At 41.7% G+C, this 23,020-nt stretch overlaps 4 protein-coding genes across 5 annotated transcripts in view; 2 read left to right on the forward strand and 2 right to left on the reverse strand.

The window, feature by feature from the left end:
• Positions 1 to 7,524: 7,524 nt before the first annotated feature.
• On the reverse strand, positions 7,525 to 8,130 carry Cpr65Ea (Cuticular protein 65Ea). The gene is made up of 2 exons (NM_139818.3): positions 8,079 to 8,130; positions 7,525 to 8,012 (listed from the first exon to the last, which is right to left on the reverse strand). Exons 1-2 carry the CDS (start codon positions 8,088 to 8,090, stop codon positions 7,641 to 7,643), a joined length of 384 nt encoding a protein of 127 aa, NP_648075.1. The 5' UTR covers positions 8,091 to 8,130; the 3' UTR covers positions 7,525 to 7,640.
• A 1,104-nt stretch (positions 8,131 to 9,234) lies between these two features.
• On the reverse strand, positions 9,235 to 10,309 carry Cpr65Eb (Cuticular protein 65Eb). Its single transcript, NM_139819.3, has 2 exons — positions 10,220 to 10,309; positions 9,235 to 10,148 (listed from the first exon to the last, which is right to left on the reverse strand). Exons 1-2 carry the CDS (start codon positions 10,229 to 10,231, stop codon positions 9,621 to 9,623), a joined length of 540 nt encoding a protein of 179 aa, NP_648076.3. The 5' UTR covers positions 10,232 to 10,309; the 3' UTR covers positions 9,235 to 9,620.
• A 4,416-nt stretch (positions 10,310 to 14,725) lies between these two features.
• Positions 14,726 to 15,363, forward strand: Cpr65Ec (Cuticular protein 65Ec). Its single transcript, NM_139820.2, has 2 exons — positions 14,726 to 14,817; positions 14,890 to 15,363. Exons 1-2 carry the CDS (start codon positions 14,806 to 14,808, stop codon positions 15,259 to 15,261), a joined length of 384 nt encoding a protein of 127 aa, NP_648077.1. The 5' UTR covers positions 14,726 to 14,805; the 3' UTR covers positions 15,262 to 15,363.
• Positions 15,364 to 16,339: 976 nt separating this feature from the next.
• The window catches only part of form3 (formin 3), a 28,480-nt gene continuing 21,799 nt past the window's right edge, over positions 16,340 to 23,020 (forward strand). For both annotated transcript variants that reach the window (NM_001104057.1, NM_001014571.1), the window contains exon 1: positions 16,340 to 16,922. The gene's annotated coding sequence lies outside the window, so the exon portion shown is untranslated. The remainder of the gene's footprint in view (positions 16,923 to 23,020) is intronic.

A 23,020-nucleotide genomic window follows, 5' to 3' on the forward strand; every position in this document is an offset into this window, starting at 1 on the left:
ATCCCCTGCTGTGTGGCAAGTGTCTGTGCTCAGGTGAGGAAATTAAAAGTTAACTGCCACAGGAGGACATTGGATGAGCAGAGCGGTGTGCTTACTTCAGGCTTTAAATTGTTCGGAAAAATATACTTGAAATTCATGATTGTTTTCTATTTCATTTTTAATATTTTTCCGTAAATCTCACATTTATAACTAAACACCAATAAAGATACTACTCGTTCAACACAATTTATATCGTAAATCAATATTGCGAAAACGGAAAATAAATATGCCAAATGGAAATAAATAACAATTTGCATAGCAATGCGATGGAAGCAATATTTGCTCTTTTGATTTGAGAGCCAAAATGTGAGTTTAAACGCTTAGTGCCATTTTATAAATGGATTTATATGAATTATTTGCGGTTTTAACTACATTATGATGACGGGAAATTTTCATTTAATAACCTTTTACCACTCGGTGAAGATTTAATCTAGTATCTCTGTGGGGTATTTGTGAGACTGAAAGACAGAAAAATATATGTGGCAGATAAAAAGTATCTCCTGCCAAGTGGCACGCTCCACTGCCTCCGCAGGGAACAAACTTATCGCTGCCTTTGCCGCATCCTTGGCGAATCAGTTTCGCTATCAATAAGTAAGCAATAATCAGCCGAGTGGTTGAAAGGGAATAACCACACGAACCACCCACCTTTGCGCCTCGCAATGTGTGAATGAAATACCATTGCAAAACACCGTAATGCAAGTCAATGAATGTGATTGTTTGCCGGGAAGTGCAAAGTGTTGAAAGGACTCACGCAGAATGGCAGTCAGACAGCCAGGAGCCAGTAGCTAGGAGCCCACAGGAGTGCCTTGCCGCAGAGTGGCATTCAATTGCCGGGCGGCAGACAAGTGAATCAGCAGCCGAGCGGACAAACAAACAAGCAAATTCAGTGTAACGACCACAAGCCCGGCTTGATAGCATCACTTGACAAGTCAATGAGACGGCTGCTGAATGCAAGTCAAGCGGCACCAGAATGCAGAGCACACCCACTCGCACCTGGTCATAGATATCCACTATCCACAGACCACTGAATCGGTAACAATGCCATTGCGATCACATTTGTTCAATGTGCCCGACGTCCCGAGGACATCAGCAGTGTTTTCAATTTCATTTGCAACCAACAGCTTGCCATTTCACAGTAAAATATTAAAAGAACGCTCGTGTGATAAAAAATCACTAAATGAAGAGAATTTAATATAAATATAAGTCAAAGCATCGAGTTATAGTTTCTTACATATTTAAATCACGTTCATAAGTTTATTGGTTAAAAACCATTGGTTTAAAATTAATATGTTTAAAACCACTAAAAGGTAAGCTGCAAAGCACACACCTTCCATTTAAGCGAGAAAATCTCATAAGTCCCTAGCCAAAGCCCGTAAAACGTTTTGTAATCTAATTAATGGCCCTACAGCAGATAATGGGCAAGTGTATTCATAATCCCTGGCAATTTCGCATTCATTAAAAGCCAATAAAAGTGAAAATTATAACGCACATCTACCCAGGAACCAGGATCAACTCGCTCCGCTTTCTTGCCAGGTGAATGGGCGCCCACTTCATTAACAGCCCGCGTGGTTGGTTTTGCTCGGCGGGTAATGGAAGCTAATGAAATAACAATTAATTGAAAAAAGAATGGGAGTGTGCATATACAATATATACACGGCAGATGACCGGCCATCAGCAGCCGGCCGAGTTTCATGGCCATGGGCAAATACAATTTGTTTTAATTAATTGGAAGCCACAACCGCAGAGCCGGCCAGCCGGACCTGATTTAGATGAATTGCCGGCATTTCAGCCGGGGATTTTGGCTGGCCCAGCTACCATCGACTTAATGTCTGACTTGCCAGCCCGAAATCCCACGGACAACATCGGATGCCACCGGATTCCGGTGCCTCCGGCCGTGAACGGCAATCAAGCGTGAAATGATTGGCAGGCAGGAGTTGAAATGCAGTCCCATCAGATATTCTCACATATGTCGCACTACCCAACTATTAGCGTGCCCATCGATTAAAGCCGCCACAATCCCAGGGTGGCAAAGTGCCAAAGTGCCACAGCCCAGGGGCGAAAGCTAAGCGTGTCGTCAACCAGACGATTTGAGGACGGAGATTGTGCTATAAGCATTATTTCTGCCAGCTACTTTCGAACTCCGGACTTTGAGCATTTAAATATGGCCAGCAGTAATGGTAGGGTACGAAATGGGCACTTTAGTTTGCTGCTTTATCGTCTCAAATAAGTCAAAAGGTGCTGCGAGCTAATAAAAGATACTAAAAATAGGCAAAATATTTATATTTCAATGAATTTATCCGTACCTAAGACATTTCACCATTACTTGCGGGTATAAATAGTTATTTGTAATCTGCCAGAATTCGTTTTATATCCATATCAAAGCAAAAGAGTAGATAGTTTATTTTGTACACACTACGTATGAGTGATATTTATAGGCACTCCTAGCTCAGCCATTAAATACCATTCCTCATACTTTTCTTCACCTGTCACAAGCAGTTAGGGTATCAATTAGTCAGGCTTAGTGCACACCCATTCTAAGCTCGCCTGCGGCAACGGAAAGTTGAACAAAAAAACTTTGGCAAGCTAAGTTGCGCTTATGCTTATGTTTGGGCGAGTATGTAAATGCTGCCGGGGGGCATTCGTATCGGTGTCTGCGGTTTCTTTGTGTGTGTATTTGTGTGTCTCTTCCGTCATCTGTGTGGGTGCGGTAAATGCGGGTGAGTTGGTGTGTGAACCACAACATGTGTCGTCGGGCGTGAACAAAAGTGCTAAGAAAATTACATTTTGGCCACATGGAAGGGAGAAGTTCTCCGCCCGAGGCTAAGACCTGGCCTAATGCCTTAATACACTTAAATTCGCTGTAAATCGGGGGGCTTCCCACTAATTTTCAGGTGGCGAGAAACCACTTGGCCCCAGGAATCACAAGTTACTTGATCCCCACAACAACGGCAGCGGCAAGTAAGTCAGTGGGTTTAAATGGAAATTTTAAAACAAACGAGCTGCCAGCCACACAAGAAAGTATGTGACATATGCAGTTAGAAAAAAAAAAACAAAAAAACCAGCTTGCTCAATGATAACACCAAAAAAAAAAATCAAGGAAAAATATTAATTACTTATGTACTAAAAATAAAGGTTTAAGATGTATGTATAACCCATTATTTAAAAATAAAATATTCTCTCAATTAGAGTACATTGTTATCATTTTTCTGAGTGCTTATGTCCGGAATGAAAGCGACCCCTTCCGCTTTTTGGTTCTCCTGGGTGCTGCTCCTCATGTCCTTATGCAAAATTCACATCCACAACAATCGCCCAAACTTTTTCTTTCCCGCATATACATTACGATTTTGTTCCACTTACGAGGACGAAAAAAAATATGCGAAAGCATGAAAAACGCGCCAATATATCGCAGCGCGGAAATAATGCAATTTGTGTGTCAACTTTTTAACGCACTCGTAGTTTTTTATACGCACTCACACTCTCAAACTTTGAAGTCGCAACTGGGAACTGGGAACTCGGAACGCGAGTTTCGCAAACACAAATATTTACGTACGAAAGCGGGATTCGCCTTTCGAAGGTTGGTAAAAATCCGGGTAGCTTGGAAAGACCTGCTCCACGCACGAACAGCAGACAACTGAGGACTCGACTTCGATGTTGGCCAGCTAAAAGGACCTCTCGGCTGTTAGGACAACAGTCGCTCTTAGCGTGGCTGTTACTTTATGTCTAATATTGAATTATTGAAATCAAATTTAGTGCTGCCAGCCATATGTGTGACACTAAGAAGGTATTATTAAATTTCCATGTATTGAAATTCTCGTATAATTACATTGCAGCTGAAAAAACGTGGCATACTTTTCAGCTGGCGCTGGAAATTAATATTGTATATATGCGGTAGCAATCAAAATGTCACATCTAAAGTGAAGAACATACTTCTGGCTTATCGGCAGTCCGCTTCGCTCATTCATAAAATGAGTTCCAATTAATTGGAACTTTAAACAAATGAACGCGAATAAGCAAGCCATGAATGGGGTTGCGGTGCACTGAACACAATACTTAATTAATTAAGCAATGAGCGATTAATCAAATTAAAATCGATTAAATAATTGAAATATAAAGTACTGATAGCAAAGAGTCTTCCAAAAGCAAATGCTGAGACACTAACATAAATACTTCATTTTAAATACAATAGTTTATATGAGCTGCAAATACATATAAACGGCATCAGTTACAATTTTCAACACTCCATCATATCCACAATAATGCTTTCTTATTTCCAAATATACGAGGCTGACATTCAACGCACTTAAATATGCAAAACTACCACCTTTCGTGCGCACTTTTCTCTGTGCATTCACTGTGCTTCATCGCATGTCAAATGCATATTTTACTATTAAGCGCCACCGCTGTTGTCCTTGTCGTCCTTTCTGGCATTATTGCTGTTGCTGTTGCAGCCATCCTTGTGCGCTACTTGGGGCGCAGTTGTTAACGAAAACGGATTCCGGAAGGCGGACAACCGATACGGATATAAGTGCACACTATACGGCAAAGGGCAGTGAAGAAGGGAAGATGGACAGAATGACGGCTGAGTGTCCGGCAAAACTGACGATTCGAGGTGGCATCTTCACGTACACATCGCTGATGGGGCCACATACACACAAGCACACGCACACACTTGGACACACGATTTTGTCGCCTCTAAAGAATTTGACGTTTTTTTACGATTTCCACGTTAGTTGGCCCCCACTTCTCCTGCCACTTGACACTATTGATTTTTACTTGGGAATAAATTGGTTTCGTTTGTCTGTTTAGCTATGGCCGTTGTCATTCGCATTGGTATTTCTACAGAATGAGGAAAAATTCAGCACTTCACTCACCCGAAAGTTTTCCTTAGCAATTATTGTGGGAAATTATTTTTCATTTTGCTAGCAAAAGTCAGGGCATTCAGCCCCTCGCCGCCATCAACTGACCATCTCGAATGGCCGGAACTATTGTTATTAATACTGCCAGTGAATGTTTTTTGCGTTGAGTTGCCCATACCCACTCTGTTTTCTTTTTTTTTTTTGGTTGTGAGAAAAATTGCACAGCAAATGAAAAGTGAAAAGTGGAAAGTAAGTAAGGCTTTAAAGTTGGATTTTCCTTTAGCCAGCTAAAGAATGTTAAAGTGAAATTAATTTCCTACGAATCCCTATAAATAAGCATACAACAAAAGGGCTGAATGGCTCCCACTCCGGTCATCATTTTGCTCGCTTCAGTTTTTGCTTAATTGAAATGCTCGTCCGTTCCGGGTTATGCTTTCCGCTGGTGAGTAACAAAAAAAAAAAGGAGTCCTGGTAGGTCCTTGTCATTTCCCAGCACTCGCTCGCATATTTTGGCAGCTACGTGACACATGCCGTGACCATGTTCTCACCGAGCTGCAAACAAAGTAATTTTTTTTTTTTTTTTATTTCGCCCAGCCGTTGTTTGGCTGCTTAAATATGGACATGGCTTGGCCCCTCAATTCCGCCCGTGGCCGCTCGCAATCCCGACAAATAGAAAAGGTATCCCTATTCCTCCCCACAAACGTATTTACATTGAAACGGTCACAAAAGGGTAGTTCTGTTTGTCTATCCTTGTTAGGGGGAAAAAAAAGAAAAAAAAGTGGAGAAGTGGGCCAGACACTCGGCCAAATGCGCTACAGTTGGTTGAGTTATGGCCAAATAAAAGACGCACAGAGAAGCTAATTTTGTTCATAGTTTATACCGACCATAAAACTAAATTGGACGGCTACTGAGCTTAGGGTTATTGGCCCATTTGTTTAATGCCTGAATATACGGGCTAAAATTTCCGGAAAAGTGCACCGGCTTATCTGCACCCGCATTACTCAAAGGCTTAACGAATCGAGCCCGAGTGATTTCAGATTAAAATACAAGGGTTCAAGAGTAAATACATGAGTTACACAGATTTTTCACAACATAAATTGTTTAGACTTTAACGCTTTAAGATATATGGAAATGTAAGCACGTTTCAATTATTCAAACTTTACAAACCGTTTATGCATATTTTGTGCTTTACGATTCCGCTGATATCACGCATTTATTTAAAAATTTATTGCTTTTCAGGACAAAAAGCAGATCGGAGCCCAACAGGCTCCCGTTTACGACTTGGCACATGGAGGACAATCGACGGGAATAAACAGCAGGATACGACAGTCACAAACAATTCAGCATGTTGCCAGAAGACACAGAACCCAAAATGGAGGTGAACCGGAAAAAAAAGAGCCACATTTCCACATCGCATTTATAATTAGATTTTCAGCAAAATCAGAAATAAAAGTTTTTGATTACACAGCAGCTTTGTGCTGTTGTCCAACGCAGCAGTTGAATCCACAGGACCAGGAGCACCTGAAGCACCTGTGCCTCAAGTGGTGACCGCAGATCCACAGATATAATGGGTTCGCATTAACATAAGCGTTGTTAAAGACCGAAAATTGAAGAGCGAAACATAAGCTCTTACAGCATCGTCCTTCGTCCTTTTTTTTTGGGGTTGCCAAATTTTATAGCAGTTCACACATCGCATATTAACTCTTCCTGCGTCCCAATCTTTTTAATTAACTACTCATATCCGCTGCTGAGCGTGCCTAATTGATATGAGAGAACCGCTGCCAGAGTTTCCCCAATTTTCCTCCGATTTTCCCCTCATTTTCCGCCGCCAAAAAACCATCACGCTTCAATGGTGCTATGTGCGTGTTAGCCAAGTCTCTTCTGTGCGTCCGTGTGAGTCTGCTGCTGCTCCTGCTCGTCTGAATGTAAGTGTCTTAATGAATTTCCATTTCCAGCAGACACTCATTCAATTCCCGTCCATAAAATCGCAGCCAAAAGCAGAAATTAACTTGCCTCATGTCAAATGTTAATGAGCAGCAAGCGCACAGTGTTTTCATTGGACAATGTGATTCGGATTATTATTGGGAGTTCTATGAATATTTAAATTTAACTTTAGATTTTATTAAAAAAAACTACATTTTGTTTTTAAGCTTTTTACCATTTTACCGCCATTTCTCGCCTATCCGCACCTGTGGTAAAATAAAGTCAACAAAGTAAGTCCACAGACTTGTTTTGGCCGCAAACAAGTTTAGCCCAATATCTTTGCACTTTCCATGTTATTTGAAACAAAGTCTCCCTCGAAGGTATTGTTTTCGCTTTTCGCCCACGTTGACCTTGGCCTTCAGCTGTTTAGATTGCCACAGAAAGTTTCTTCGGTTGTCCAGATTTCGTTTTGTAATCCTAAACAATAGGGAACTTTTGAAAATCATTTGGCAGTCAAAGAAACGAAACTCAATGGATTTTTGGCAACTTTCGAGCCACTGTTCACAGCAAAGGAAATGTCACGAGACTGGCGTTAAATATTCAGTATGAAGTGCGGAGCATTGTCTCCGCTTCGGCTAGAATAAGATCTATTATATTGCTCCACTAATTAGTTCTTTCCCAAGCGAATTAGATAGACGGGGCAAATAAGTGGAATTAACACCAGCCAAGAGCTGGTTGTGGTTTAATCGGATGGCTGGGATGATGAACACATCGTGTGATGACTACTTTGGCAAACTTAAGATTACTAATTTCCATTCAGCTCTAGATCTGCTGGGCGCGAACAGCACGATCGGCCAGCTCCTCGGGAGTGGGATGCTCCTGGATGTAGCGGATGGAGCGCAGGATCTCCTCTGGGATTGGTGGTGGAGTGGGCAGGAGGTTGGACTGTGGGTGGAAGCCGAACTCATCGGCGGTGTACACCACCTGGACGGGAATACCCTCGGGAGAGATGTAGGAGTACGATCCGTGAGCTTCGTGTCCGGCCAAACCCTCCTCCTTGATCTGGATACCGCTGGCCTGCTCGATATCATAGGCGTAGGTGCCGTCCGTATCCTGGTTGGCCAAGAACTTGGTGATGGTATCATCGTTCAGTGGCGCGGCCAGGGCGCATCCGAAAAGGGCGACGACGAGAAGCTATTGGTATAGAATTGTCCAATTAAATCACTGGATCCATGCAAAAGGAATCTGCCGTCCACTTACGAGCTTGTACATGTTGCTGCTGCTGGTTTGTTGACCGAGTGGCTAATGCTGTCACTCTGGGCCCCCGATTGACTATTTATAGTGATCCGATCCGATAGTCAAAGACAAAGCCAACATGCAGACACAGACTCCGAATATGCAAACAAGTCGGGCATGCAGAGCGACCCATATTTCGCCCAATAAACTGCTTTTGGCCACACGTTTTCATTCATTAATGCAAGGCATGGAGTTCAATGGAAGAGTAGCGACTTTTGGATACCCTTTTGAGTCTTTTTTTTAAGATTTATATAAATGTAGATTAATAAGTAAGCCAATAAAAATTAAACATAAAAACAAACATGAATCAGTAAAAGCTTAATTGATTTATATAAAGTCTGTTATGTTTTTAAAACGTGCACTAGCAATATTATTATTAAATCCACTCCTAAACTTAGCTATACCCTAAAAAATCATGAACTTGGGTGGAGCGCTGATGACACAACCTCAATGCATCAAAATCAAAGTCGAATGTTGCTCTTCGGCAAACATCAACAATGCTAAACGCCATCGAGATTGGCAACAACAACTACAACTTGTTAATTTAATCAACCCAACAATGATGATTGAAGTTACAACATTTCTTCGGCTCGAGACGCGAATCAACTTGGAATCGAAGGGCCAATGCCAATTTGCATAATACAAAACTCCCGAGCAGCAACAAATACCAGCGTGCATTTATTAATTTCTGATTGAACTTCCTCCGGTCTGAATTTATATATAGATAATACTGAACCCAGATCTGCACACTTGTAGGAAAAACTCAAGGGGTTAGCTGCTGCGATGATGCATGTGGGCGATGCGATGGCATTGACACAGAGAGAAATATTAATGCCTAAATGAAAATTAAACTGGTTTCTCACGCTTGTAAGCAAATCCGTCACAATTAGCTGGCGAAGGGGAAGTCCCTTAAAGTTTTTGCCAAAATTGATATTGCTCACACTGTAGAGGGTACTCCCCACCCCCGGCGTTTTTCTTTTTAAATATTTTTGAATCACTGTGCCACAGATATGATTTATTCACCGCGTAGTCGGCATATTTTTTTTCCTGTGCAATGGCTTCAGGCACGGCCATATGCTCTCGTCTCGGCACAGGCACTCATAGTATAAACAAGCATATTAAATTGTATTTTTCTTTTATTACATTATTATTATCTCTGGCAATAAATGTCAACGTCAGTCGAGCCGACAACGGACACGGAATGGAGAAGGAGCCGGGGTCAGAGGACGAAGGACCTTTGAGGAGCCCGGGAGCATGTTGATGGAAATGTATGATGGTTCCTACATATATATACAGTGTGTGTGTGTGTGTGTGTGTGTGTGAGTGGGTGTGTCACCGCGTCCAGATGTAGTTGCTCCGATGGTTCTTTCTGCTGCTTGATGTGCACTATATATGCTGGATGCCGTATGTTGGATGGTCTATGGACTATGCAAACAGACAGGCAACAACATGGACAGCTGGACAAGATGGATGCGGAGGCTACGGATGCAATGGACGGATGCAGCATTATAGCTTCCTGTCGTAGGGCAGGACCTGACCCACAGACAACACTGGCGATGACGCAGGTGCGAGCAGAGCACCGGCTGGCTGCAGATACTGCTTGCCCTGCTCCTGACCATGGCTCTGGTGATGCTCATGGTGGTCATGGTGATGGTCGTGGTGCTCGTACTCCCCATCCTCCTCCGGGTGGTTGCGATTGTACTCCAGCGACTTCAGGATTGCCTCGGGAATGGGATGGGGCGTGGGCAGGTGCTCGCCCTGCGGCTGGAATCCGTTCTCATCTGCCGTGTAGGTCAACTGGATGAGCTGGCCCTCGGGTGTGTAGTACTGTGATGAGCCGCTAGCGTAGTAACCACCCACTCCCTGCTCCTGCTGCGCAATCCCGTTGGACGTCTCGAACTGGTAATTGTAGATGCCATCCTCCTGCTTCAGTTCGTTGACAAAGCTCCGGATCTCGGCATGGGCATCCGGGGAATCGGAAGGCCGAGCCTGGACACCGAGCAGCACGGACATGGCCACAAGTACAACGACGTTCTGCAATCACATGAATTGTTATTATATCCCTTGGGGAGCTCATGCGTGGGGCTCCTGCTCCTTTGACTTACGATCTTCGACATTTTCGCCTGGCTTAGGTTGAGATTTGGTTTATGGTTTATTTGCTGGTTTGACCCAAAGAGCTAAACTATGTTTGATGCCTCAGTAACCTCGACCCGGCGCTTTTATACCCCAGAAAATCCGAATTGATCTGCTAACGAAAGTGAGGAAAGTGGTGTGCAGCCATTAGACCTGATGGTGATGATAATTGTGGATGCGGTGGAGCTTGGGGGAACTCATCACATCACACATCACATGTGGCAGTTCATTTTGGATTTCACAGCCGAGAGCCAGCAACGTTTGCAACCGGCAATTATATCGACTTCAGGTGGCTTCCACAGCGGGTTCCATTAACAAAAGTTTTGAGTGAAACTGAAACCGAAACCGAATCCAACCGGGTTCAGGCCACCTGGTCGAATGACCCCCTTCTGCAGCTCCACTTCCCGCGATTCAAGAAACCGCGGATCTTCGCTGCCGGCCCTTGAGTAATTAAGTGTTTGTGTTAATTCATTAATTATCCACGACCAAGTTGCGCACACTTATCGGACCAAATTCGTATGTATGTATGTAAGACGACCACTTTTACGAAATCCGTAATGGATTCACTGTGCCCAAAGATTTATCCATGCCGTGGATCCAGATAAGTGGATGGAATGGCTCGTGCTGCGTGGCTTTGGGTTTGGTGGGTGCGCTGGGCGTGAAATGGCCAATGGATTTGCCCTACCCTCTCACAAATTATCGCTAATTTTTCCCTAGTTTGGGAGATGCTAATCAATCAGAATTTGAAAGCAGTCTGCCCATAACTCACATGCAAAATGCACCTGGCTATGGTTTTCGGGCAACGGGTTACGCTCATAAATTTTAGTTAACAATTAGGTCATGGATAATATGGTTTTATTTTACCACCACTGCGGTGCTACTGGTCAAAAGCATTAATTTAATAAATTATTCTTAATTTATTGGTTTTATTTCTGTAATCAGTGAGTGAGATAGCCATTATTAAGTATTTATTGACTTATTTCTGACTGAATTTTATTTTCAAAACCAAATAACATATTATGTTTTCCTCTATTCTTTACATATAAATATGTGCTATAGTTTAATCTTCACTTTTCAAGTTGGCTGTAAAGTCCACATATTTTTCGTTATGCTCAGCAAAGCTGTGAAAGTGCATTAAATATACATTTGATGTACTGCCGACATAAAAAGCCAATATATTTGTGCTGTAATTTTTTTTTACTGCAACATTTACATGCATGTTCATAAAAATTCTCTCAGTTTTGATAGGTTTACATAAACTAGTCTACTTCTGCGTGCCTTTGCAACTCATAATTGAATTCAATTGAGAGGAAATAATGGCAAAGATGCAAATATCAGACATTAGCGCTCTAATTTGTCCAGAGCCCCAATAGCTTACGAACTAAATCAATTAGTAGTGCGATGTTATGGCTTATTCACGCATTCAAATGAATTGTCAAAAGATGCGATCCATTCAAACAGCGAAGGGAAACGGACTTGAAACATGCAAATTGAATCAACTTTTTGATTAAAAATCCATCAGCCAGCCTTAAATATTCGCCACACCAGAAATGCATGAACAAATGTAGTCCGTTGGATTGCCAAAAAAATAAAATGGATGAAAATCCAATTAATTGGGTTATTCAATAAAGCCGTGTGCTGATTTAAATTGAAGCTACAAGTGCCAACTTGCCAAAAAAAAAAAAAGCAAAACCCCCACCACGAGCCGAATTTCCAAAGCGAATCGATATGAAAGTTGTAACTACAAGCAATTAGCAGACCCATTTCGTCTCTATGGATTGAAGGTCGTTGCGGCAAGATTTTCGAAAGTCGTTGACTTTGTTTGCCGGCAATCCATCCATCTATCTGTATTTGTATCACTACATTAAAAAAAAAATCCCCCAAGGGCCGACCTTCCACGCCCAACGCCAACGCATTTTGTCCGCTACTCTTGGGCGTTAGATAGGGTTACATCTGCTGAAGAATCGGCTAAAGCCCAAGCCAGATGACTAACATTCAAATGAAACTGCATAAACTCACCATAAAAGTGGCCAGACAGTCTGCAGGCGACGCGGCGATTTCGTTGACAGTGTTTTAGTTAATTAAAATCACTAAATGTATCAGATGAGTGAATGTGGAGCGGCGGATTGGCCATAAAAATTCAAATGCCAATCGCCGAAGTGCAGAGAGAGAAAAGAAAGGGACCTTGTTAGTTATGAACTTAACTAAGTTAAGTTAAAAAACGTTTATGCTATCTTTCAATTATTTGTACTAAATAGTACGAAAGTAGCAATATTATTCACCTAGATTCTTAAAGCTTATTTTCCCACCAATGTTGTATGATTATTTTCTCACAGTGCAGATGCGGTACTAGTCGTTGAGCAAACATTCAAAGACATGCCCAAATTAGGGCTAAAACACTGCGCCCAAACGACCTTCGGCTGGACTGGATGGGACCAGTCTGAAACGGACTGGACGAGTGGCCGCCACCGAATGTGGGTCAATTAATATGGAGCAGGTGAGCGTGAGGAACTGGCCAAGGAGTCGCTGCACTAAAGCAAGTCCCCTTTTTCATTTCTCTTTTTGTACATTTTCCACTGGTGCTCCTTGTCTCAGCTTAATGCGCGCGAAGATAGATTGATGCCCTAATGGATGGATGGGGATCTGAAGAAGGAGCAGTTGAAAGAGGCGAAGGAGGAGGAGGAGTAACAGCAATGACAAAACCTCGAGGGGCAGGATGGTTAAGTATAGCGGAAGCGGCTTAAGGCAACCGGCAATGGCAAAGAGGAAACTCCAACGAATCGCAACAACTTTTGCTTTTCATTTAAAGCCGCCCAAGCGGCAGGCACCGGACAATTGTATTGGCCAAAAAAAAAAAGATTTATATATGTATATAAAGAAATGTACAGAAAAAATATATGCCCAATTGCCGGACAGCCGGTTTGGGGCATAAAAGCCGAAAGTAACACCAAAAAGGCCAGCAAAACAGAGGGCAGCCAACACAAGGCAGATAATGCTGCTCCCGATGCTGCTGCTTCTGCCTCCATGCGACATCGCCCCTCATCACATTCACTTTTCCCCCCAGCTCGGAATCAGATTCATTCCGAGCAGCAGACGCAGTCTGGTCTGGTCTGGTCCGGACTGGCCAGCCTAGTCGTTCCAGCCATGTACTTATGAAAGGCCAACACAAATCTTGTAAGGGAAACAGCGTGCGCTCTGCTCGTTGCCGCTAGCCGATGCCTTTTGGCCACTTTAGCGATGGCAGATTGACACCTTTAATATGGCCCACATAAAAAAGGGCAAGTTTGTTAATGGAAATATAAATTTTTATAATAGTTGTGGCATTTCTGGACTTGTGTTTAAAACACTTATAAATGTTTGCTGCCACTAAATTTAAGATACATTTTTTTAAAATATATATACTCTATATTGAAATATTTAATAAGGGCACAATATAGATATAGTAAAGATATTCAAAAAAAAATAATAATTTTCAAAAAAATGTACTTTCTTGACATCTTTAAATTCAAAATATGACAATATACTTTAGCACCTATATATGTATGTATATATTACGTGCTATTTAGGTGCTCTATTTTACTTTTCAAATACCCAGCCTAATTTACTGCCCAAATATCTAAGGTCATCAGACTTTCCGATTGAAACGAGGTTAAAGCCCCAATTTTCCCCCAAAAGCTTCGTGATCCCCGTGAGTCACGTCATCTTCGTCGTTGGTTCATCGCAAGTTTTCTTATCAAAACTTAATACAAACTCGCCGGCTTGGCTGTCGATAAGCTGTCGTACTTTCGGACAGTCTGCCAATATTGGTGGCAAGGTCGTTCGTCTGGCTTTTGCAGCAAGCTAAGGTTGCTTGCCACTTCGTCGGTTTCGGTTTTTTGGCTTTTCCATTTTTGGACGCGCTTGGTGATTTTGTAATAAATGGATGCGTTGACCCAGCATGTGAGGTTCTTAATCGATTTCGCCGATTCTACGAACGATTTATTATAAAGTTTCGCATATGATTTGGCAACGGGGACTAGGCGCAACATTTATAAATGATCCTGCCACAAAGCCAGGCGCTTTAAAATAATTTGCGAGTAATCGGGTTAACCATTTTATAAGGAAATAAAGCGATGGGGCAGCTACAAATTGCGCTAACCAAAACAACTTGCGGAGGTGTTAATGAAAAATTAACCCCTCGCCGCAGACACAAGAATTGATTAACCGGCTACCCACAAGTTGAACAAAAAGGAGCATAAAGTTTATGGGCAACAAAAAACTATCTCACACATACACCAACAGCACTAAAGCACTAAAATCAGCGAAGAGTCTCCAGCGGAGTCTTTAAGTGCCAGTGTGTGGGTATTTTTTCGTATCTGTGAGAGGGGCAGTTCAGGTTCAATGCTGCAAATTATACGCGTTTTTGCGGCGACTGCGAGTGCCCGGCCCAAAATGATTGGCGTGCCAAAATGCTATAAATGCCATGCCAGGCCAATTCGGTCATATTCATTCTCGTTGCGAGTTCACAGTGACAACAAGTCAGCCCCCAGCCCAATCACCAATTCACAAAAAAAAAAAAATGAACAAATTCGTGAGTTCAGGATTTTTTTGTTCGACCAGAAGGAAAACTCTTTCAACTACCATTATCCTTATCCGTCCACAGTTCGTCCTTGCCGTCGCCGCCCTGGCTGTTTCCTGTGTCCAGGCCGACTCCTTCGACGCCCGAGCCGAGACTCGCGAGTATAAGAGCGACCTGAAGGAGGATGGCAGCTATGCCTATCAGTACCAGACGTCCAATGGCATCGCTGGCCAGGAATCGGGCGTGGGTGGTTACTATGCCAGCGGCTCGAACGCCTACTACGCCCCCGATGGCCAGCTCATCCAGTTGACCTACACCGCCGACAGCAATGGCTACCACCCGGCCGGCGCCCATCTGCCCACACCTCCTCCAATCCCGGCTTCCATCCTGAAGTCACTGGAGTACATCCGCACCCATCCCCAGCAGGAGAGTCGCCAGGGTCAAGGACGATTCTAGATGGGCTTGCCACCACCACCATCACATGTTGAGCGTTATTCGAGCTAGTTTTAAGTCATTTGAAAATAAACTTTGTTTGAGCCATCAACCATTTCCATAAACAAGTCGAGACTGTTGTCGAATTTGGGTAGAGATTGCATTCGGGGGCAACGCAAGGATTTGCTAGTCCAAAATATCACACTCGTGATTTCGTTCTTACGAATAAGACATTTTCTTTAACTTACGTACTTCAAAGTCATGCATTTAGCACTGCATTTTATTAATAATTGTATTGCGACGTAGAGTGCATTTACGCTTGTACAAATTAAGTTTAATTTACAGTTTTACGCAATTTCAGTTGGCGTTTCATATGTGTTTTACTTACAATTTAAAGGATGCTTACTTCTTTTTTGGAGCATACAATTCTAAATTCAATTTGAATTCAAATTTTGGCGCCAATTTTCGGTTTGGTTGAAACCAGGGCTCCTAAAAAGTTTATGGTACTACAGTGAATGCTCATTGCCAGTAACAGCGAAACGCAGACGATAGAAAACTATCGATATCTATTTAACTCAGTTGATGAGTTTGGCGCGCCGTTTAAAATATTTGTGATCTATCAAGTTAAGCAAAACTAGAAAAATTACTGATTGTAAAAATGATTAGAATTAAATACAAAATATTAGAAACCTTATTAAATAGTACATTTTAATACTGTTGGTATCTCTTTATTTTTTTTTCGAAATGAAATCAAAATCATTAAAAATCGTATTTAAATTTGTACTATTGTTAATTGAAAGTTTGTATTACCGAAAAGGAACAACACTTTTGGCTGATCGTTTACGTACAGTATAAGTATTAATAATAAGTAACTAACTTTAAGCTGCTATATTTCCATAATATTGATAATATTGAAACATACATTACGTTTAATAAATTACTTTTTTAAAATCGACAAATCCTAACGGTTATTTAAAATTACAACTATGCTCACTGTGTGCCTCTCTGTTATTCGGAACTGGTTCGCGAACCGGTTACCAGCGTTTGGAGCGCGCGCAATCGGGCGATCGGTAGAAAATCAAGCCGCGCAAGCTCGCCGTTACTTCAGTCACTCGCGATCACTCGAACGAATCGGTTATCCGGCATTTGGCATTCGGCATCCGGCAGCAGGTGTGAGATGTTTTCTCGTGGTGTTTAGTGTTGTTTCGCGTTGTTTTCAGTTGTTTTGAGCCGAGAACTCTCCGCTCAGCGGCGACTGCGAATGCAAATGCAAAGTGCATGTGCAGCCAACAGCTTTATTTTGTTTTGGTTTTTGATTTTGATTTTGGCTTTTGAGGCAGCGCGATTCGCGAGTTCTGTGCTGCGTTTTCAATAAACGCGTTTGCTTTTGGCCTTTTCTGCTGCGTGGGCGCCAATTTCATGTGGCTGTGTGTCGCGTGTGTGCATTAGCTAATGTGTTTGTATTGCTAATTAAAACGGCAGCAAGAGCAACCGCAAAGTGGCAGCAAGCGGCAAAAAAAAAAAAAACACAGCAAGCAGCAAGAACCTCTGAATAAAAGCGAAACAAAGTGCATTCGATAAGTACGATAAACGAAATTCATTCCCGATCCAAACCCGATTTGCGCACCCAATTGGATCGACAGCCAGCCAGCCAGCAGGTGTTTTTCCCCACCGCATTTCCCATGGTGAGTTTTCCATTTCCACGCGCTCGCTATCGAAGTGACGATCTGTGGCCTATTAAGTCGCCTTTTTGTTTGCCCGTTAGTCGCGGTCAGCTGAGATAATATTTACTACCAATCACCACAACCAACAACATTTCCTCCAATGCAGCGTAGAATGCAGCGATCGCCACAAAACTAGATCAATTACGCGGAACCATAATGCTGATAAGAATGGCGCCCTCCATGAATCATGGCACTAATGAGTTTCCCCCGCGACGCCCACAAAATATTTTTAAAGCAATCAAAATTATAAAAAATAACGATTATAACGATTATTTTAAGAAATTGTGCTGAACACTTCTCACTCCAATCATAACATTCCTAGCCTGAGTTATTTAATTATTATATTACTTAGTCGATATTTAAAGTGAACAAAAATGATCAAAAATGTCAATATTATGAACAACAGTATTGATATTCAATGAATTACTCAAGTATTTTGAATATCTTAAAATGATTCCCCAAAATTATTCGAAAAATCATTGCGCCTTTAGATACAACATTTATGGGCTGTAAACAACAAAATATGTTTATTTAATATTTAATAAAAAAATAATAAATGATCACCCCACGATCAGTTACCTATAGCGAAGCCCGCCTGTAATTACAAACACCCCATTTGCATGACGAAAATCGGTGGTAATCGCAAGACAAATAAACAATTAATTAACGCGAGCATAATGCGGCAATAACGATTGCGTTGCTCTTTGAAATCTGAAAATCCTAAGCTGCCAAAAGGCGAGTTTTTGGTTCCATTTCGATGCCCTGAGGGAATTGGAAGCCGTGTTCAGATCTTTGCCGATACGAATCGGATTCGCAGTTTTTTTTTCTTTTTTCGGAGGAGCCCAGGGCGGCCAAAAAGAATAAGAACAAGTGGGGCGGCTACCTGCCTTTCGGATTCCGATTCTGAGAAGTGTTTTCAGTCATGATATGCCCAATATCATATGGCCAAAATCGAGGCAGGTTCCACCCCTCGAGGCCAAAGAAATCGCTTCAAAGCGGAGCGGCTTAATTCAAATTGATTTCATTTCTCGATTCGTTCTCTCCGCACCTCTGTTGCGTTTCGGTTTTTTGGCAAACAATTTGAAGTGTCAATTTGTGTTTATAAAACTAAAATTATTTATCAACCCCAGGCCATCGCATGTGGGCAGCGCAAACAGTTAAAAGAAGAAAAAACCCAAGCACGCATATATGTTAACTGGGTACAGAGAGAGAAATATCACTACAACTTTATGATTGCAGTAAAATATGCATTTTAAGTTGATATTTTATTGGCTTTTGAATGACGTTCTTCATTGTATGTTCCAAAATGGCTCTATGATTTTTTAACCAAATTTCCATTAGGACCTGTTCCCATTTTCCCGTGCATATATAGTAGATATATATATATCGCGAATAGCACTGCTGGCTGGCTGCAAAGTCAATTGCCAAATATGGCGGACTTGTTTGTGTGTGGTTTAATGTCACACTCACACACTAACACCAGCCCAGAGATAAGTATAACTCTCTGCCTGTCAATAGCTGGGCTTTGAAAAAGGAAATTCAACTACTTGTTTCACCAAAAACTCACTGAAATAGTCACCCAGCATTGGCGCTTCGCTAGCTGACTTTCCTTTGTCTGTCGGCCAATAAATATTGAAATTAGCATGCGTCCAAGTGAATTTATTCTCTAATTGTTATCTAAGCTCCGAGGGCCTAAAAAGGCAGTCAAATCCAGCCCGATCTACGGATGAGTGTGCCGAGCCACCCAAAACAGCTTACAAAGAGCTGAGCTGAGCTCAAGCTTGGCTTTAACTGGAAATTCTCTGTGACTAATTGGCTTGGGCAGCTTGACTAATTGCATCGAGATCGCTGGTTAGTGAGGGATGGGCAATGAGGCAGTTAGTCAATAATTAACTCGATTGCAATAAAATTCCGCAATAGAATTTATTTGCGCAGGGCTTCTGTTTTTATGGATTACTGATTTATTGTCTGCTTCCGATTTAATCTAAAGTGAAGTGGTCTCGCCAGATTAAGACCAATTAGCTATAGTTTTTTATAATGTATGCGAATGCCATTTGATATATTCATAACCCAAATATTCAGCATTTTATTGTTGCTAGCTAATCTTGATAAATTTGATCGCTTCATCAAATTTTTTATTCATTTTCACCTTCAACATTTCTTTGCATGCGTATTTAGTTACTCAGAATGTTCCACCTGCTTCTTAAAAATTAATTATACAAATTCTTCGACACTCAAACGTGAATAAAAAGTGGGTAGGTATTTATGATAAATACCAATACATTTCTGTTAGTTGTGATGTATTTACGCTAGACTAAAGCATATTGTTTAGATATTTACGATCAAATTATCACATTTCATTCAATACTGTGGGTTTTCGAGTGCGAAGGGCATACTAAACCACTTCCAACTTATGCAACATCGCTTCGATTCTTTGCGTCAGCGAGCCAAATGGAGAATACTAATAAAAATCGCGGCTCCCTCGCGTAACGCGGCTGGCCAACCTACGATCAGCGCCAACAACGTTCTTTGCATTGACGACAGCTGCTGCCGCTTGGAAACCAACAAGCAACAAAAAAAAAACAAAAAAAAAAAACAAAATGGTTAAATGAAAACGATAGAAAACAAAATAAGGTATAAACAACAACGGCGATTGCAGCCAACACCGATGCAGTGGCAGCCGCTTATTTAATATGCAAATGAGCGCATAAAGGCAATTCATTGCAGGGAGAGCGAAGCCAAGATATTTGCTAAACAATAAGTAAAATGGCTGCTTAAATGCGAGAATAATTGTTATGCAGCAGCTGACGGGAGGATGCGCAGTTGTCACTTGGCAACTGCTATATGATTCTTTGCGCTTTTTGCCGCGTTTCATTCATATTCATTATAATTTTTTTTAGCCAAGCCAACTGCCCACGCCAGCCAGTGATTTGATGTGGCAATAAGCGATAATTATGCGAGCACAACGCGGCGTATGAGTAATTTGCGTTTGCAATTAGAAAAAAAGGCGCCGACGTCGACGTGCTGAAATGTTCAAATTGCAAGTATTAATCTGCAAAGAACACAGAACACAGAATCCAGCATATAGCATACAGCATTCAAAAACGCTGCAACAAAACCACAAAAAGTAATAACAAATGCGGCCAGCAGCCAAGAACGAAAAACAGGAAAAAACACAACTGAGAAACCGATGAAGAAAAGAATCCAAGCAACTTGACAAATGCTGTGGGTGTTTCGTGTTGTTGCGAGCCCACGTTTAAAATTAATAATAAAGTACACACTCGGTACACACACTATACACACATATTACGATCAACGAAAGAGTTGAATATTGAATGAAAAAAAAAACCCATAAGAATTTGACTGAAGCTGCTGGTTATTTTATTTCGTGTGCCTGGCATACAAAAGCAGCAACAATAAACTTAAATATGTAATAACTTTTAAAGGCTGTAGAAAGAGATGGGGGCGGGGGTGTTGCTCCTCCGGTTAATGTGCTCATCAAATAGCCATAAATCAGCCCATTTAAAGTTCCCTTAAAGTCATTTTCGAATGGCGTAAGGTAGAGGTATGGATGTTGTAAATAAATAGTTTTTTTTAGGATTCTTAATGCAGGAAGTCGAGAGTTGAGAGAGCCTTCACTTAAGTTTCACCCTTTTGTTGGCCGAAAAAACAAATTTGAATAAAAAAGAAATCGCAACAAAGCCAAATTCGCCATGCTTCAGTTGCGTTCCCTATTTGGAAGTTCTCGCCTGTCCGTCCATTCAGCAAATAAGAAATCAAAGCCAGCATGGCGTATGCGTAATGCGAAAGCCCAAAGCCCAAAGACCAAAGACCACTGAATAGCGACTACTGCCAGCTGACCCATCCGAAAGGCAACCCACACAGTCTAGTGAAATATACGAGCAACAAAGGCGGATAGGAAATAACTAACCAGCTCCAAGTTGGCCAACAAAAACAATACTGATTACAAGTTGCAAGCCGCTGTAGCTGTTGTTGCTGTTGTTGCTCATTGTTGTCCATTTAAGCCTTGCCAATTTTGGCAACTTGTCGACCACTTGGCGCTGGAACATCGTTTCGACGATCGAGAGATGAGAGCTCCCAGGTTTCAGCTTTGAGTTTTAAGCTCGAAGCTATCGACCGCCCATACAATTTGTTTCCCATATTAATTTATCATTTATAAACGATTATTGTTATATAAATTAAATTGCGCGCCCAAAACAAATTAAACTAATAATAGGAAGCGCTTTTCACGCTTTGAAACGCTTAATGCCATTGGAGGAATCGCCCATCACACCGGTTACTGTGTAATTATTGACTTAGTCTTTTGACTTTGTTGGATGCCGACCGACATCGTTGGATAATTCGTAGAACCGATATGGAAATATATATATGTAGATATTGGGAGAGAGAGACGATGGTTTTGCACTTCCGCCCCCCGATTAGCTGGCCCAGTTTGCTTTTTGGGCTACGCCACTCCACTTTCTAGATACCCAATATCCATTAGCCAAGTTTTTCGCCATTTATCTGAAAACAATTTCTAGGGCGGCTTTGGCCAAATTTGGCGGCTGGCGAAGCCGATTACCTTGGCCCGACTTGTCAGCAGGTGAAATTTTTATACGCCCGCCTAATTTGTTTGCTTGCCATTTTTTCAGTTTTTTTTTTTTTTTTGTATTATTATTCTGCATAATTTAATCATAATCACCGATCTCGGAAATTTGCATTCTTCGCAAAAATCGAAGACAGCAGCAAATTCGTAAAAAAAGCGCAGACAAATAATGCGTCAATAAAATGTCAAGCGAACATCGAAGGTTGAGCAAACACAATTGAGGAATGGCGTATAAAAAATCATTATTTAATGTTATTACCCTCCCGCACAAGTAAACAAATAAAACATTAGTGTAAAGAACATTGTGAATCACGCGGGGTCTCGAAAATATTTTATGTCACGGACGAAATTTGGATGCCTTATGGATGGATGGCTAATATCAATCAATACGATGGAAACGAACTTGTTTGTACAAAAAGCGAATCAGGCCTTATTTGAGCTCCAATTATCGGTTAATAAAGCCTCGTTTAGAGCTCCACAAGTTGCATAATACTATACTATTCAATGATCAATGGGCAAAAAGGGTGTACCCCTCCACATTGCTAATTCAGCTGATTTATTTGTGACTACTTCTGTAGTTTTATTACCCTCGACCACGAGCATAAATATTTATTTAATGGCGAACGACATGTGGCAGTTTGGCTTTTGTCTGAGATTTTTATTTGCCCAAGGTCACTGGTTATTCTGGGAACATCTCGGCTGCAGTTGCGGACTCTTATTAAATTTTCGTTAATTTACGAGCTTCAGTCGATCGAAAGCGGAAATTCTCGGCTAATCGACGAGATACATATATGCATAAGTTAGAGCGTCTGGCTTACAAAACAAACAGCTCTCGGATTTTTCTAATCCCTCTGTCTCGAGTCAAGTGCCGCCCTGGGTTTATATTTTATTTTATTTTCCAATTTTTTCTAGCTCTTATTGGGTATTTTGCGGTGCTCTGTGAGCAAAGTGTTTGCGACGGCGCCTTTGGGTTTGTTTGTCTGAGCTGCGGTTGCCGTTTTGGCGTTGCGGTTTCCAACTGCCGTCTCGAAAAAAAAAAATTCTATTAAGGCCCCAAAATCTGCTATTGATTTGCATCTATACGAGCGAGTGGATTGCGGATTGCCGATGGCCGGGCTCTTGAGTTTGGCATTTGCGGGAACTGGAACTTGTTTCACCTACATTGCTTTACGTTTCCGCAGCTGCGTGTGCGGCTAAAAGTATCTTTGTATCTCGGTCTCGGCGGGCTGTTCTTGCTGCTCTCTACACTGAGCAGAAAATCGCTCTGAAACAATGAGCAATATATCAATTAAACTTTGTCCAACATAAATTCAATTATGTGTTCTAGAAAACTTTGTTTCAAATATATATATTATATTTTCCAATCATGGTTATTTTCTATCTCCTTGTCGTCTATACACTTAGCCAAATTGCGCGCGACACCAAAGTGACACCAAACAGCCTATCGGTCCAA

Source organism: Drosophila melanogaster, chromosome 3L, assembly GCF_000001215.4.
Source record: "Drosophila melanogaster chromosome 3L".
In the NCBI taxonomy this organism is placed as follows: Eukaryota; Metazoa; Arthropoda; class Insecta; order Diptera; family Drosophilidae; genus Drosophila; species Drosophila melanogaster.